Here is a 15,166-nt window from a genome sequence, read left to right on the forward strand (position 1 = left end):
TATGCAATGCAAGGTCAGTCCAAAATAAGTCTGAACTTATCCATGATTTGATTATGGATTAAGAGGCCGACCTGGTATGTATCACCGAGACTTGGTTGTGGGAGGCTAGTGGTTCAGTCTGGTCTCAGCTTCTCCCGCCAGGATACACTGTAGAGGAGCAGGTGAGGGAACATGGGCGGGGACGTGGAGTGGCTGTGGTCTATAGAGATAACATCTCCCTTACCAGAGTCCCTGTTAGGGTATCAGACCATATTGAATGTGTGTACTTACGTTTGGGGACCAGGGATAGATTGGGACTTCTGTTGGTGTACCGATCGTCCCTCTGCCCAACGGAATCCCTTACTGAGCTCATGGTCACGGCACTTGCATTGGAGTCTCCCAGACTTTTAGTACTGGGGGACTTCAATGTCCATTTCGGGACCAATTTGTCTGGGGCAGCTCAGGAGTTCATAGCGGCCATGACAATTATGGGCCTATCCCAAGTGGTCTCTGGATCAACACATATTGCAGGTCACACACTTAGTTTGGTCTTTTACTCTGATCAGAGTGGTGTTCCATGGGTGGGGACTCCTGTGATTTCCCCATTGTTATGGATGGACCACCATCTCGTTAAGGTTGGACTTACAACTACTTCCCACCTCCAAAGGGGCGAGGGGCCTATTAGAATGGTTTGCCCAAAGAGGTTATTGGATCCAGTAGGATTCCAAGAAGCCTTGGAGGGATTTAATGTTGGCTTTGCTGGTGATTCTGTTGATGCCCTGGTTGAGAATTGGAACAACTTGCTCACCAGGGCAGTAGACACGATTGCTCCCAAGCGTCCCCTCCGACCCGCTTCAAAATTGGCCCCTTGGTATATCGAAGATCTACAGGGGCTGAAGCGGAAAAGTATGCAACTGGAGTGCAAGTGGAGACTCGACTTGAATCCGACAGATTATAACATAGAGCACATTTAAAGATCTATGCTCAGGTGGTACGTGCAGCAAAGAAGCAGTTCTTTTCTGCCCGTATTGCCTCTGCGAGTTCACATCCAGCGGAGTTGTTCGGGGTTGTGAGGGGACTAGTATCTGCCCCTCCTCCCTTGAACCAGAATTTGGAGTCATCAGTTACCTGCTGCGGTGTGTTTAAAGAGTATTTCACAGATAAAATCTCTCAGATTCGGGACGACTTAGATGGAGACTCCACAATTAATTTGATGTCTGAACTGGAGGTGTCCAACAACTCCTCTTATGTGACTCGACTAGATCAATTTCAGTTTGTGACTCCTGAGGATGTGGACAAGGTGCTTGGAGTGATGAGGCCTACCACTTGTTCTCTTGGCCCTTGTCCAACATGTCTTGTTCTATCTAGCAGGGAGGCTATTGTAGGTGCCCTGGTGGAAATCATAAATGCTTCTCTGAGGGAGGGCATGATGCCTCCTTGTCTTAAGGAGGCAATTGTTAGACCTCTTCTAAAGAAGCCTGCATTAGATCCCTCAGAGTTGAGCAATTATAGGCCTGTCTCCAAACTCCCATGGCTGGGCAAGGTAATTGAGAGGGTGGTGGCCTCTCAGCTCCAAGCGGTCTAGGAGGAAAATGATTATCTAGAACCATTTCAAAGTGGCTTTCGGGCGGGCTATGGGGTGGATACTGCCTTGGTCAGCCTGATGGATGATCTCTAGTTGGGAATTGACAGAGGAAGTGTGACTCTGTTGGTCCTTTTGGATCTCTCGGCGACTTTCGATACTATCGACCATAGTATCCTTCTGAAACGTGTGAGGGTGTTGGGGGTGGGAGGCACTGTTTTACAGAGATTCCACTCCTACCTTTTGGACAGATTCCAGATGGTGTCGATTGGAGATTGTTGTTGTTCTAAATCTGAACTTAAGTATGGTGTCCCTCAAAGCTCCATACTCTCTCCAATGCTCTTTAACATTTACATGAAACCGCTGGGAGAGATCATCAGGGGATTTGGAGCTGGGTGTTACCAGTACGCTGATGACACCCAGATCTACTTCTCCATGTCAACTTCTTCAGGAGCTGGCATAACCTCCCTAAAGGCCTGCCTGGAATTGGTAATGGGCTGGATGAGGGAGAATAAACTGAATCTGAATCCAGATAAGACAGAGGTACTTATTGTGCGGGGTCAGAACTTCATTGATGATTTTGATCTACCTGTTCTAGATGGGGGGGGGTCACATTTCCCCAAAAGGAACAAGTTTGCAGTCTGGGAGTACTTCTGGATCCACACCTCCCTGGTTTCTCAGGTTGCCTCGGTGGCCAGGGGTGCTTTCTATCCGCTCCGGCTGATACGCCAGCTGTGTCTGTTTCTCAAGATCAATGACCTCAAAACAGTGGTACATTTGTTGGTGACCTCCAGACTTGACTTTTGTAATGCTCTCTACGTGGGTCTGCCTTTGTATGTAGTCCAGAAACTTCAGTTGGTTCAGAATGTGGCAGCCAGGTTGGTCTCTGGGTCATCTTGGAGAGACCATATTACTCCTTTGCTGATGGAGTTACAGTGACTGCCAATAGGTTTTTGGGCAAAATACAAAGTGCTAGTTATAAAGCCCTAAATGGCTTAGGCCCTGGGTATTTAAGAGAGCGTCTTCTTCACTATGAGCCCCACCGCCCATTAAGGTCATCTGAGGAGGTCCATCTCCAGTTACCGCCAACTCGTCTGATGGCTACACAGAGATGGGCCTTCTTGGTTGCTGCCCCAAGATTGTGGAATGTACTCCCCACTAAGATATGATCCTCCCTATCTCTGGCAATTTTTGAAAAAATCTAAAAACCCATCTTTTTAACCAAGCTTTCTCAGCCTTTTAAAATTTGTTGGTTTTAATTCTGTGATTGATTTTTAGATTGTTGAATTGTGTTAACTTTTTATGTGTTTTAATTGTTTTATGTTAACTGCCCAGAGATGAAAGTTTGAGTGGTATATAAATGTGATAAATAAATGAATAAATAAATAAATAATTCCCATCTTCCCCAGTCACAATAATTTGCAACTGGGGATGATGGGAGCTGTAGTTCAACAACAGCTGAAGGGCCAAGTTTGCCCACCCCTCCACATTTGTGCACAAACACACCATACAAATGTAACAGCTGTTTACTCTGCTCAAATGAAGGATTATCTCCTCCATTCAAATGTGCATTTCCTTCACATACCTGCTTTAGATCCATACATTGGACTCGTGGCTTCTGATTTCTTACCACAAACCTCTACCGGAAATGTTCCATTCTTCCTCAGTAATTTAGAATGTGCCATGGATAACTGTGTTCTGTCATTTGGCCCATTTTGGAAGTAGGTGGTGGTGTTCAAGGACTGAACGCTACCATTGCAAACACATTTTTGGTGCTAAGGCAAAAGGTTAGCTATGTGCGGGTTGCTTAGTTTAGTTTTGTCCAAAGACTGATTTCAGGCAGATATTGTATTAACAGTGTTGATCAGTTTCATATACTGGTTAAAAACCTCATCTGCAATTGTGGTTTGGAATTGTCAGGTGACATGACTGAAAGGATTTTTTAAAAAACAGCAGTGATAGTTTCACTCTTCGTAATTAGTTGGCCTCCCTTGAAACACAACTGCAATTTCTACTACTTCTCTGTCCATTAGACTGTGCTTTGCATGTTGCTTTTGATTTTCAGAAATTCTGGCTTGTAGAGAAATCTCATATTTTTCTGCAGTGACCGAGTCTCATAATAAGAAAGAAATAAGGTCTTGTGCTGCTGTCTCCAAATGTTCAGAATCATTAATTAAATACTAAGCCTTAAGATAGTCCTAGAATCCATGGCATTTTGAAAACAAATCTTAGCACTTATCTAAATTCAGAGTGATAAGACAGTCATGAGAGTACGTGTCTGTGAGTAGCTTTAATTAAAGCACAGCTTTTCAGGACTGTAAACTGGAGTCCCAGGTTGCATCTGGCAGCGTGAGCCTCACATTGTCCAGCTGTTTTCTTTTTGTTTATAGGATGAGCAGTGTAACCTGCCTTGTTCAGTGATATGTTGTTTAACTTGTGTGTGTGTGTGTGTTGAGAATGATGATGCATTTTTTAAAAAAACAAAGAGCAGCAAAAGGTTACAGGACATATTCATCCAACTTCTGGAATTTGTTGCCCAGTAAGTGCCACAAAGAACCTTTTGTAATGAGCCCTGACTCACTATAGTTGTCCAGATCAAATGTGACCTGGACAGGTACTTGCCATACACTCACAAATGTGTCTTGTTTGGAGAACAATCCTTTTATGTGTTTAACTTTTTAAAATATGTGGGAACACAGCTGTAAAACTTGGGTGTAACAGTATTATTGGCAAATTCACAGGTGGATTTCAAACTTACTGATATTTTTACCTTGCATTAACTAATTTCTCTATAAGTGTACATGCTCAGAGTACATTGATCAGAAGAGACTGCGTGGAGATTGGAAATAAATATTAGTATGGAAAGGGCATGGAAAACTGAAGCTAGGATGGCAAATATGCTAATGATTTTGTTTTTTGATATTATCTGTCTTTCTTACATAGGATGACAAGGATGCCAGCAATCTCATGCCCAACAATGGAGATCGTGGTCTTGTTCCTGGAAAAGACAAGTTCAAGCCTGTGTTACCCTGGCCTCATGTTGAAGGTGTGGAAGTAGACTTGGAATCAATTCGGCGAAGGAATAAGGTCAAAAATGAAGGGAATCCTCTTCTTGGTGGCAATAATGACCTGCAAAACATAATGCAGCGACAATATCTCACATTTAAGCCTCAGACACTTACCTATCATGACCCTGTATTGCGATCTGGAATTCTTGGTAATTTTGAACCCAAAGAACCTGAGCCTCATGGAGTTGTAGGTGGCCCCGGAGAGGAAGCCAAGCCATATGTGTTAGGACCAGAGTATAAGGAATCTGTTCAAACCAGCATTAAAGAATTTGGGTTTAACATGGTAGCAAGTGATATGATCTCACTAGATCGAAGCATTAATGACTTGCGTCAAGAAGAGTAAGTGTTTGTTCTGGTTCTTTTTTATTTCTATATGTGATTTTTTTTAATAGAATGGCTTACTTTTAACTTCAGTAAGTGTCATTGTGCTCGGACTAATCAATTTCAGCTCAGCTCATTTCTTTAATTTCATTTACTTCCTTTGCAGTCATTCATTTGTGTGTCTAATAACACAGAACACTTTGCTCTGATTCTTTGCATCACACTTGTTTGCTTCTGCCTTCTATAGATTTCATTGCAATAAATATTTTCCTTTTGCATTTCCAAATCCAGGTAAGTAGCTCTTCTTTAGCCTTTCACTCATTTTTCCTAATTTGCCTTTCTTCCAACTGAAAGAAACCCATTAATATAATTTGTATTTATTTCTTTGTGCACATAGACAGCTCCAGGAAGAATGCCTGCATCCCCAGGAGCATACAGCTGGCTATGGTGTTTAAAATTCATGATACACAGTATTGTATTCATAGCAGTGTAGCTGCTTGTCCCTTTAAACAGGGAAACAATTGTACAATCCAAGTACAGTTTGATACTTTAAAAACAACAACACCTTTTCATTTTATTATGAGAGATGTAAGCACATGCTTAAAACTCTCATTGAACTCAGTGCTTAATTGTAGCTTGATCATACTGCAAACTTAATTCCCTTATTTAATGTGAGATGTATTGTATCAGAGTTTCAGATAGCTGATAAATCACAGCTGTCTGAACTTGGATCACTTCTGATGTGAACTTTTCCTTTTTTTTTTCCTTGATAAGAGTTAGCTTGTGGGAAAGGCTTATGCAACTTTCCTGCCTTTTTGTTGTTTGCTCTTTGAGATATGGTACTTTCCCCTTCCGCATAAAAGCATGATGCCAGGCTCCAGTGACCGTACTGACATCATCTCAGTAGCCTTGGCTACTGAGGCTCAATTGTTTGTCTGAGGAAGGTTTTCCACTATGTAATCTGTGAATAGAAACAACCAGCTGCTAGCCTAACTTGTACTTCTGTTTGGTTTTTGTTCTCTTAGTCTATTGTCTGTTGTAGGGTGAGTTCAGTATACACCAGTTCAATGGTTCCTTTTAACAGTTATGCAAAATGTTCCTTTTAACCTTCCTCCTTGTTTACTGTGGAAGCTCCTAAATGTATTTGTGTTGTGCAGAGATCTTATGTGCAGGTTTTGATATATAAAGTGCCAGGTTTCTGCCCTTTTCCTCTTGTTCTCAGTAACTTAAGCATTTTACAGTTTGAGCTCTGAGCTTCTCTTCCTTCAAACTTCAGGAAGCCAAAGACATACAGGAGACTGACAGAAGAAAAGTCTTAACCATCTATAGACCTAATTTGCTCAGAACTGTTATAATATCAGTGAGAATTCTTTGCCCTGTGGTTTTTTTTAATTCTTCCTTTGGAATTGTTTAAGCATAATCATCTTGTTTGGCTACATTAAAAAATGGCTGTTGGCCATTAAATAGACTGTTGGCATGTATGTGACATCACTTCTGACTGAGATATTAACAAGGCTATATTTTTGCAGATTGCATGATCCTGGCTTGTTTCACCTAGATGGGTTGAATAAAGCAATCTTTGTCACCTTCTGGGGAAATATCTGATTTATATAACACATTCTTATTCAGTTCTGAATCCGTGTCCTTATGATTGCAGGCACAATCATTTTCTAGAGTGTGTTTTGTATGTGTGTGAGCTTTTGCAGTTCAGGTGCCAAATGTTTACATCCTACTTGTCACGTATAGTATAAAGCTTTCTCAACTGGTGAGCTGCAGCTAAATTCTAATGATAGCTGTGCCGACCCAGAAACACATCTGGGGATAAAGTAAGCAAGAAGGCCTTGACTAAACTTTGAAATATTTGGCTGTTTCCCAGATGTAGCATTTGGGGCTTTTTGTTTAGAGCCACCATAGCACACATTTTATGAAGCGGAAGCACAGGGGATTTCTAAATGGCCGTGAAACAAATTTCTTTGAGAGGTTTCTGGCCTGCCAAGAAAATTGTGGCTCTTTTTGCTAGGGAAGAAGCAGGAATGCCTTCAATTCCTTTTAAGTCTATTTGAGATATATATGCTATAAGGAAGTGTCAATAATCTGAGCCAGTCAGTCCATTGGTATGGTCTGCTCCAGGGCTAGATAACCTTTGGTGCTCTAACTGTTGTTCAGCTACAATTCCCATTATCGCCAGGCACAATAAATTGTGGCTAGTGATAATGGGAGTTGTAGTTCAAAAACAGCTGGAGTACAAAAGGTTGTCTACTCTGGCTGGCAGTAACACTCTGTCTTGGGCAGGGACCGTTCCCAGCCCTGCTGTCCAGGATCATTTAAACTGGAAATGGCAGGGGTTGAACTTGCTGCTTTATACGTGAAAGCATGTGTTCTGACATTGAGACAGGTTACTCAAACTGTACACAGAGGAGCAGGCTTGGTTTAGTGGATTGATCTGGTTTGAGATTATGTTCAAGTTGCGTCCCTTCTCCCTTACACTTGGTTGTGATCAGAGAGAAGTCAAAGTTAAGTGCAAGTAGACTGACGCTGATAAATATTATAGTTAATAAGCCATGTTAGTTTCAGATTACTACCCAATTGCACTATTTAAAGCAGACTCGTTTGCTGGGAAACTGTGTTAACTCAAACTGTTAACATAGTTATTAACATAACTGTTAACACCGCCTAGAGATTTCTATATTAGGCGGTGTAGAAATTCAATAAAGTAAAAAACTAGGCTAACTGTTGGCAGATAGTTTAGGGCCTTTATTATCCTGAGATTCCAAACTATGTTGAGGGTTGCTGAAGTAAGATTAGCTACAATTTGTGACATTATGTATGTGGTGAGAATGTAGTGGAAGCTTTACTCTTCTATTTCTTGTATAAGAATAGTGAAATCATTAGATGGTGTCACTGTCGGATCTAGATCTAGCCTGTTGGTTCTAGATCTGCCCTGAGGAGCAACAGAGAACAAGTCTGAAAGCCCTATTTTCAATCAGCTCTGTGAGTGTAATTGCAATAAAGGATATTCATTCATTCAGTTTATATACTGCCTTTCCTAAAGTGGTTAGGGTGGTTTACATTAAAACAAAAAACACATAATAAAACAAAATTAAAAATATATATACCAGACTAAAACTCATTAAAATTAAAACTAGATATCATTAAAAGCCAGGCTAAAAAGATAGGCCTTTAAGGCACTCTTGAAAGCCTCAAAGGAAGATAATCCTCTTACATCCACGAAAATGTGTTCTACAACCTAGGGGTGACAACTGAGAAGGCCCGATCCAAGGTTGCCACCAGATGAACTGGTGGCACCCAAAGACGGACCCCTCTTGATGATCTTAATGAGTGGTGGGGATCTTGTAGAGAAAGGCACTCTCTCAGGTAACCCAGACCTAAGCTATTCAGGGCTTTAAAGGTAACAACCAGCACTTTGTACTTTGCTCAGAAACATATTGGCAGCCAGTGCAACTTCCTGTTTAAGAATATTTAATAACAAGCATGTTGTGTTGAAACATGCTATTAATTGTGAAAGACAGTGACCATCACATTTGTCCTCCAACTAATAAAGCATGCTTAGGAGAACATTCATCTATATTTATATTCTTGAGTATAACTGACTGGTATTTCCTAGTATAATTTTATGTATTTATATATGTATAACTGTCTGTATTTTTGTACTGATTGTAAATAATGCCTCTCTGATTACCTTTTTGTTCTATATGGTTAAAGTGAAACATTATAATATTTTGTTGTAAAAAAGCCAGCCCTAGAAAATCCTACTTTTTGGACAAAAAGACTAGCCATGGACTGTTGTGTCAGGCTGTTGCTGTGGTTGCTGCTTTATGTATCTGCTGTACTCCAAAACATTTATCCATTCCCTCAGAATGCTGCTCTCACTGTTCCCTCTCTACTCTTTATTACTTTAGGACAACTGCAGTATCTAAGTGGCTTTCCAGTGTTGAGACTTGGATTATTCTGCAGCCACCTCTCTAGTCCTTTTTGCCTACGCCTCCCTAGGGCTGTCAGTTACAAGCTTCAGTTGTGCATCACACTGGAACAGTAATAAGCTCCAATGCGAGGCAAGCCATACTGGGGCATTTTTCACCAGAAATGATTCTGACAAAAATGTCCCTGATACTGAAAATAGATTTGCTGCAATGCCTCATAGTGGCTTTGCATCAAACTTATCGGAGGATGTGGGGAGTTGTGGGGCCCCAGGCTGAAAATCTAGTTGTCCCTGAATAAAGCAGTGCCCAAAGGGCAGCTACAGTGGCATCAAATTGTTGCCCTTTTCTCCACCTTCTCACCTTAGTGCACCAGGACAGGAAGCAATGTATGCCGCATCATTTTCTGGCGCATTACTGGGGCTGGGTTGGAGAGGTTCTCCCTTTTAACTATAGGGTGCAGCCATTTCTTTTCCTCCAGCAATATACCTGGAAAAGGATGCCATATCATGGCATTGCTTCCTGCCCTGGTGCATTCTCGGACAAGAAGGTGGAGTAAAAGGTGGCAATTTGCATTGCCTTTTGGGCAGCTGTTTTCTTCAGGTAATGTTGGATCCTAAGCCTCCCCATCTCCCTGCCCGATGTATCAGTTTGATGTGATCCAGGACACCCTCAATATCCAGTGCACAATTAGATCATTACAGGGATCAGGTTAAAACCGATCCTGATAATGAGTACTGTAATAAGATGGGAGGAGATGGCACTCATGCTGTAGCTGTGAGTTTCAGCTCTTTTTGCTTTTGTACCAGGGAGCTATGCCCTGGCTGATTGAGAGACAACAGAGACCCACTTAAGCATACTTCTCAACTTAGGGAGAAATGTGGATATGTGAAGAGCATGAAAACTAGTTTCAGTCACATTAAAAGAGCTGCTGACACAACTCTGCAAAGTATTTCAACCTTTGCTTACCTTTCTGAAATGGAACAAGTAACCTGTGCAATGATGTCCACAAAGTGTTTCAGTCAGTTACAAAAATGTTGTTCCATAGTCAACAGATTACTGGAAATTGCTCCCTTAGTCTAAGTGTTTAGACTTTCTTGTTTCCATTCAGAAACACTGCTCTCTGCATGTAACTTAAGAAGTAATTTTATTCTTAATGTGTATAAGGCACACTGAAAGTACTTAAGAACCCTACCTACAAAACATTAGACAGTAACAACCAATTAATAAAGCTTTTAAATTAAAACACACACATAATTGCAATGCTGTCGTTAATGTACCTAACTTTACAGAGCTGATGAGTCATGTTGGGTTTCTTTGAACTTTGGTCTCAGTGTGAAACATGCAGCCTGATCTTTAGATTACTTTAGCAGAGAGTGACAAGCTTTCTAAAATTCTGCTGTAATACAGTGCAGAGTTCACACATTTTGGTTGGGCTTAGCCAGAGGCATAACTAGGGGAGAGGGCGGCCTGTACTCACCCCTCTCCCCGGCAGCCCCTTGGAGTGGGGAAGATAATGAAGGAAATAGGGAGGGGTGGAGCTGGGGGGTCTGGGTTCTTTGAACCCATCCGCTCAATTATAGCTACACCTCTGGGCTTAACAGCTAGCCATTGTTCCTTGCAACCAGCAAGTCATTCTGCAGAGGTAAAGTGGGTACTAAGTTCTGTGGGAGTTGCCCAGCAAGGACATTTTACAGAGGAGAAGTGTATTTGTAACTGTTTGTCCATCCCAGGGTTATTGCACAATTCACGTCATGCTTAGCACATCAGTGTTCAGGCATCTTAAGTTAAATTTACTAATGGCATTGATGGTTTGTCTTGAATTTTAGTGGACAAACTGAATATGCAATGTATGATTTAAAACTAGCCATAAGATTCTGTACTTAATATTTGCTTGCTGTTATTAGTTTAGCTAGCCACTGGGTGTCACTATTGTTCTGTGCAATAGCAGCTGGGTACTGTTTTATCTGACTGATTGAGGAGCTGGTGGGGGGGGGGGGCTGGAATACAGAATTACACTGTATTACAGCAGTGGCTGACATCCTGACCAAATTTGCCAGAAGAATTCCTATTTAAATGAAATTTAGTAATATTTTAGAATAACTCCTCAGTAGTACATAGTGTAATTTAGTCAGGATTTTCGCTAGAGATAGCAGTCACTATTGGGAACCAGTATTCTTTGACATATTTGCTTATAGTTTGTGTGTGTGTGCTTTGAAGATTACAAAAATGAATAGCCTGGCTCATGGAGCTAGAGCTCCTCTTTATGATTTCTGCTGCCTCTAACGATGGACATAGGGATTTTCAAATTATTAATGCAATAATTGCCAGTTGTTCATTTGTTGAAGGAGATCTATAAATATATCTCTTATTGCTGGGGGTGAGCAAAAGTTCCATGTATCTCTTAGAGCGCAGAGGGATGATTCTGCAACCTTACTGCTTGTCCCACTTTCACTTGGATGTTGTACATATGCATATATTCATGAGCATATGAGTTAACTTTTCGGACTGAATATAAAAAGGTGATGCATGTATGCAGCTTATCCATTGTGAGATGATGGATAAGCATAAGACACCTATCTTTGATATGCTGCTGAAAACTTGCCTTAATATGGATTAGTGATGACATGCAGAAAGTGAAAACCAAGCTGATGGCAGCATAGTTGTATTGGAACTTTGGCATCATTGAAATACAGTCACTTGAAATGCAGACTGACTGAGAACCATGGACTGAAGCTGCCACTGATCCTGAGAATACAGGCATTGCTTCCATAAGTAGCTAAAATCTGAACAACCATAACAATGTAGTATATGTAATTTGAAAGTGACAACAGAGAAGCTTATTAATTCAGAAGAATTAACACTACAATTAATGACAACTTCTGGTTTCAAATCCCAGTGTTGCATGTGATGAACTGTAATAAACTGACCTTTTGCAGCTTGCAGCAATAATAGGTATATAGAGACTACTGTGAAGGAAAGCTCTGAAGAGATTGTTGAATATATGGTACAAAAGCATTATTGCAAAGTTAAAATAAATATGTTAAACATTCATGCTTGTCCACGTGGAATTGAGCTTTTTAAAAGTTCAACTTAATCTTGGTTTTGAAAACTTCTTTGGGTACCTTCAAAAAGTAAGAAACACCAAAAACTGTAAATGTAGGCTTTGTTTCTTTAGCAGCATCACACTCTGTGGACAACAACCAGACTAGACAGAAATGATGAAGCAGCACTGAAATCTGAGACAAGTTAGTCATGTATTGTTAATTTTAGTGGGACTTAATTATGGCTAATTTAATCTGGATATTGTCTTGCATATGTAAAGCCACTTCTTGGTTGGAAAACTATTTAATTGCATTTTTGAATAGGAGGGGAAATTACCAAAAGCAAAGCCTTCACACATAGGCAAGCTATATTATGAGTCAATGTATGTTTGCTTTTGTGTGTAGTATTGAAGGCAGAACCTAACGATTTGGATCTACAATTCTAGTTAATCTCATTTGTTCAAAGAGTATGATTCTGAGAATATCAATGTTTTTTCACAAGTATTTGGGAAATGTTGAAATATAATGCAATTATCTGTTGCAGGTGCAAATACTGGCATTATGATGAAAACCTACTCACCTCCAGTGTTGTCATTGTCTTCCATAATGAAGGATGGTCCACACTCATGAGGACGGTTCACAGTGTAATTAAAAGAACACCAAGGAAATATCTGGCTGAAATTGTTTTAATTGATGATTTTAGTAATAAAGGTAAATGTGTATAAATACTTATCACAGTAAGACCTGTATCTCTCATTCTTAGGAAGGAGCTCTACAGAAGAAGTACTTTATATGCAGTTAGTTCTCTTGACAATATACCAACTTGCAGTTTAAAGAGTATTGGTTCAAGAATAGTCATTGATCCGAGGATGGGGTTTATAGCATGTTTTTCATTATAAATTGGCTGTTTAGTGTATTATTTTAAAAGCTTGAGAGAAATTGTACAGTTTGCTCTAGCCACATAGAGCATTACGATTTAGTTAATTCTCGGAGACTATTATCTAAAATGCTCTAATAATGACTGCTGAGTGAAGTAGCATAAGTGCTATCAAATTTGGCAAATATCTGTCTCTTTTTCTTTAAATTGAAACTTTACTGCAAAATTTGATCCTTCCTCCTCCCAAGAATTATCATGACTTTATGAGTTAGTGATTTCTTATCTGAAATCAAGACTACTCCTCTTCAGAGATATCACAAGGGTTCCCTTGAGGTTTTTTTATCGGCCCTTTGGAATCCTAATCCTGTTCTCCACCCTTGCCATCATAGTTATCCTTCCAAATGCATACTCACCCAAAAGTTTTCCATGCTTCAAAGTTGGCACTCTACACAGAATCAGAAACCTAGGAAGCCATTTTCATTAATCTTGGGTTTCATTACTTTAAACGCTTATTACTATAGCAGAAATATTTTGATATTCTGTAATGAGATACCCAGCACTGCTTTGTCTAAAGCTAGTCTCTCATATGTTCATATTTAGACGTGGTTGGGTGAGGGAGAGCTAAAGTCTTCAGTCTGAATACAGGAAAGAGGGGCAGGAATCATAAGAATCTATTGCCCCCATTTGTTTTTCCTATTGCATTCAAGAGGGTGTATTTTTCCTTTCAATGCACTACTTTCTGAATGTTTGCAGACTTTCAGAGCAGAGTGTAATAGTGTTAAGGATGTGCATCTCTTAACCTTAATACATTTTTTGCATTATCATCCAACAATGTAATGTTGAGAAAAAGATAATCCATCGTGGCCTTTTACCACTAAATTTGATTGGTAGCCATAAGCATTAGTAAAGAGTCACATTTATTTTCTTGAAGGTATTTCAGAATCTTCTTTGCATCCACATCTGCCTCCAAATTCAGACAATACTAAGATTTATTGCGGGGAGTGAATGCTTCATCTCCTGCACCACCTCCTGGATTTTGTTGCCTATAAATGTTGACATTTTACTATGTGAGTTCAAGTCTTGATTATATTTTTGGCATGTCAAAGAGCAGCTGTGAAATTGTCACTCTGCTGCAGTCAGTCAAAACTGGTTTGCAGCAATAAGCAGCACACAGGAAAGACTGAACACTTACTGCATTAGGGCAACTTCTGTTGTTACATTTCTTTACAACTTATGTTTTAAAGCCATGTGGGTGAAGTAGCTGGAAAATTACTGAAGGCTTGTGCCAGAAGGTCAGTTACAAATATGAGCCCTGTGTCTTGCCAAACTCCCAGCTTTGCTTTGCTAAGCTTCTCTAGAGATCACACACCACATTCTCAGGTTCTGACATGCATTTTAAAAATGCAAGCAATGTTGGGAGCAGTCCTGATGTTAGCTTGCAGGCGTCATCTTCAAATAGACCAGTTAGTGATGATGTTGAGATCCTTAACTTCCAGTCATCAAGATATTTAGTTATATTTAGTTTTGTATTGTAAGCTCAAAGCTAAATATTTTATAACATATATGGAAACTTCTTTTTTATTATTTGATAGCACACTTAAAAGAGAGACTAGAGGATTATATTAAGCAGTGGAATGGCCTTGTAAAGATTTTTCGAAATGAAAGGAGAGAAGGTTTAATTCAAGCTAGAAGCATTGGAGCCCAGAAGGCTAAACTTGGACAGGTAGAAAAACATTTGCTAAATAAAACACCCTTTCCCCCCCTACAGTCTGAATTTTGCTCTTAACAGATCTTAAAGTGGTTGATTATTTTAGCAACAGTTCTTTAAATTGCAAAATGATATATAGTCTTGATATATAGTCTCTTACAAGATAGTAATAAACTGATGTCGATGAAAAATGCTAAAAACTCAAGTAAATCTATGTTTTTATGTAAGAAAATCTCAACTGAGCTAAAACTCCTTTCCTCTTTGTTTTAAAGGTTTTAATTTACCTTGATGCCCACTGCGAGGTGGCAATAAACTGGTATGCACCACTAATAGCTCCTATATCTGAAGACAGGTAATTGTATTCTGCTTTTGTCTATATATCAGAAAGTCTTTAAGGATAATCTTGAAATTAGTCATTCACCTAGGAAAAGTAACAGTTCTTTCTGGGTGAGTAATTTAGCCAGCTCGTTCTCTAAACTTCCAAATAGAGGTTTGCAGACTGGCTGATAAAACTCTTCGTTCTCGCCTGCAAAGCTATTTTTAGGGAGAAAAACTGTGTGATCTTAGCACTAGAAACAATTCAAACATCTGACAGAGTTGAAAATATTTAATGCATAGTGGACTAAATTTGTAGTGAAAACAGATAATC

General features: G+C 39.9%; 1 protein-coding gene across 5 annotated transcripts in view; it reads left to right on the forward strand.

The window, feature by feature from the left end:
• The window catches only part of GALNT7 (polypeptide N-acetylgalactosaminyltransferase 7), a 72,420-nt gene that overhangs the window by 17,231 nt on the left and 40,023 nt on the right, over nt 1-15,166 (forward strand). For all 5 annotated transcript variants that reach the window (XM_053254220.1, XM_053254221.1, XM_053254223.1 and 2 more), the window contains exons 2-5: nt 4,505-4,968; nt 12,477-12,643; nt 14,402-14,532; nt 14,790-14,869. In XM_053254220.1, the coding sequence (XP_053110195.1) occupies nt 4,505-4,968; nt 12,477-12,643; nt 14,402-14,532; nt 14,790-14,869 (842 nt within the window). The remainder of the gene's footprint in view (nt 1-4,504; nt 4,969-12,476; nt 12,644-14,401; nt 14,533-14,789; nt 14,870-15,166) is intronic.

Source organism: Hemicordylus capensis, chromosome 5 (assembly GCF_027244095.1).
Source record: "Hemicordylus capensis ecotype Gifberg chromosome 5, rHemCap1.1.pri, whole genome shotgun sequence".
In the NCBI taxonomy this organism is placed as follows: domain Eukaryota; kingdom Metazoa; phylum Chordata; class Lepidosauria; order Squamata; family Cordylidae; genus Hemicordylus; species Hemicordylus capensis.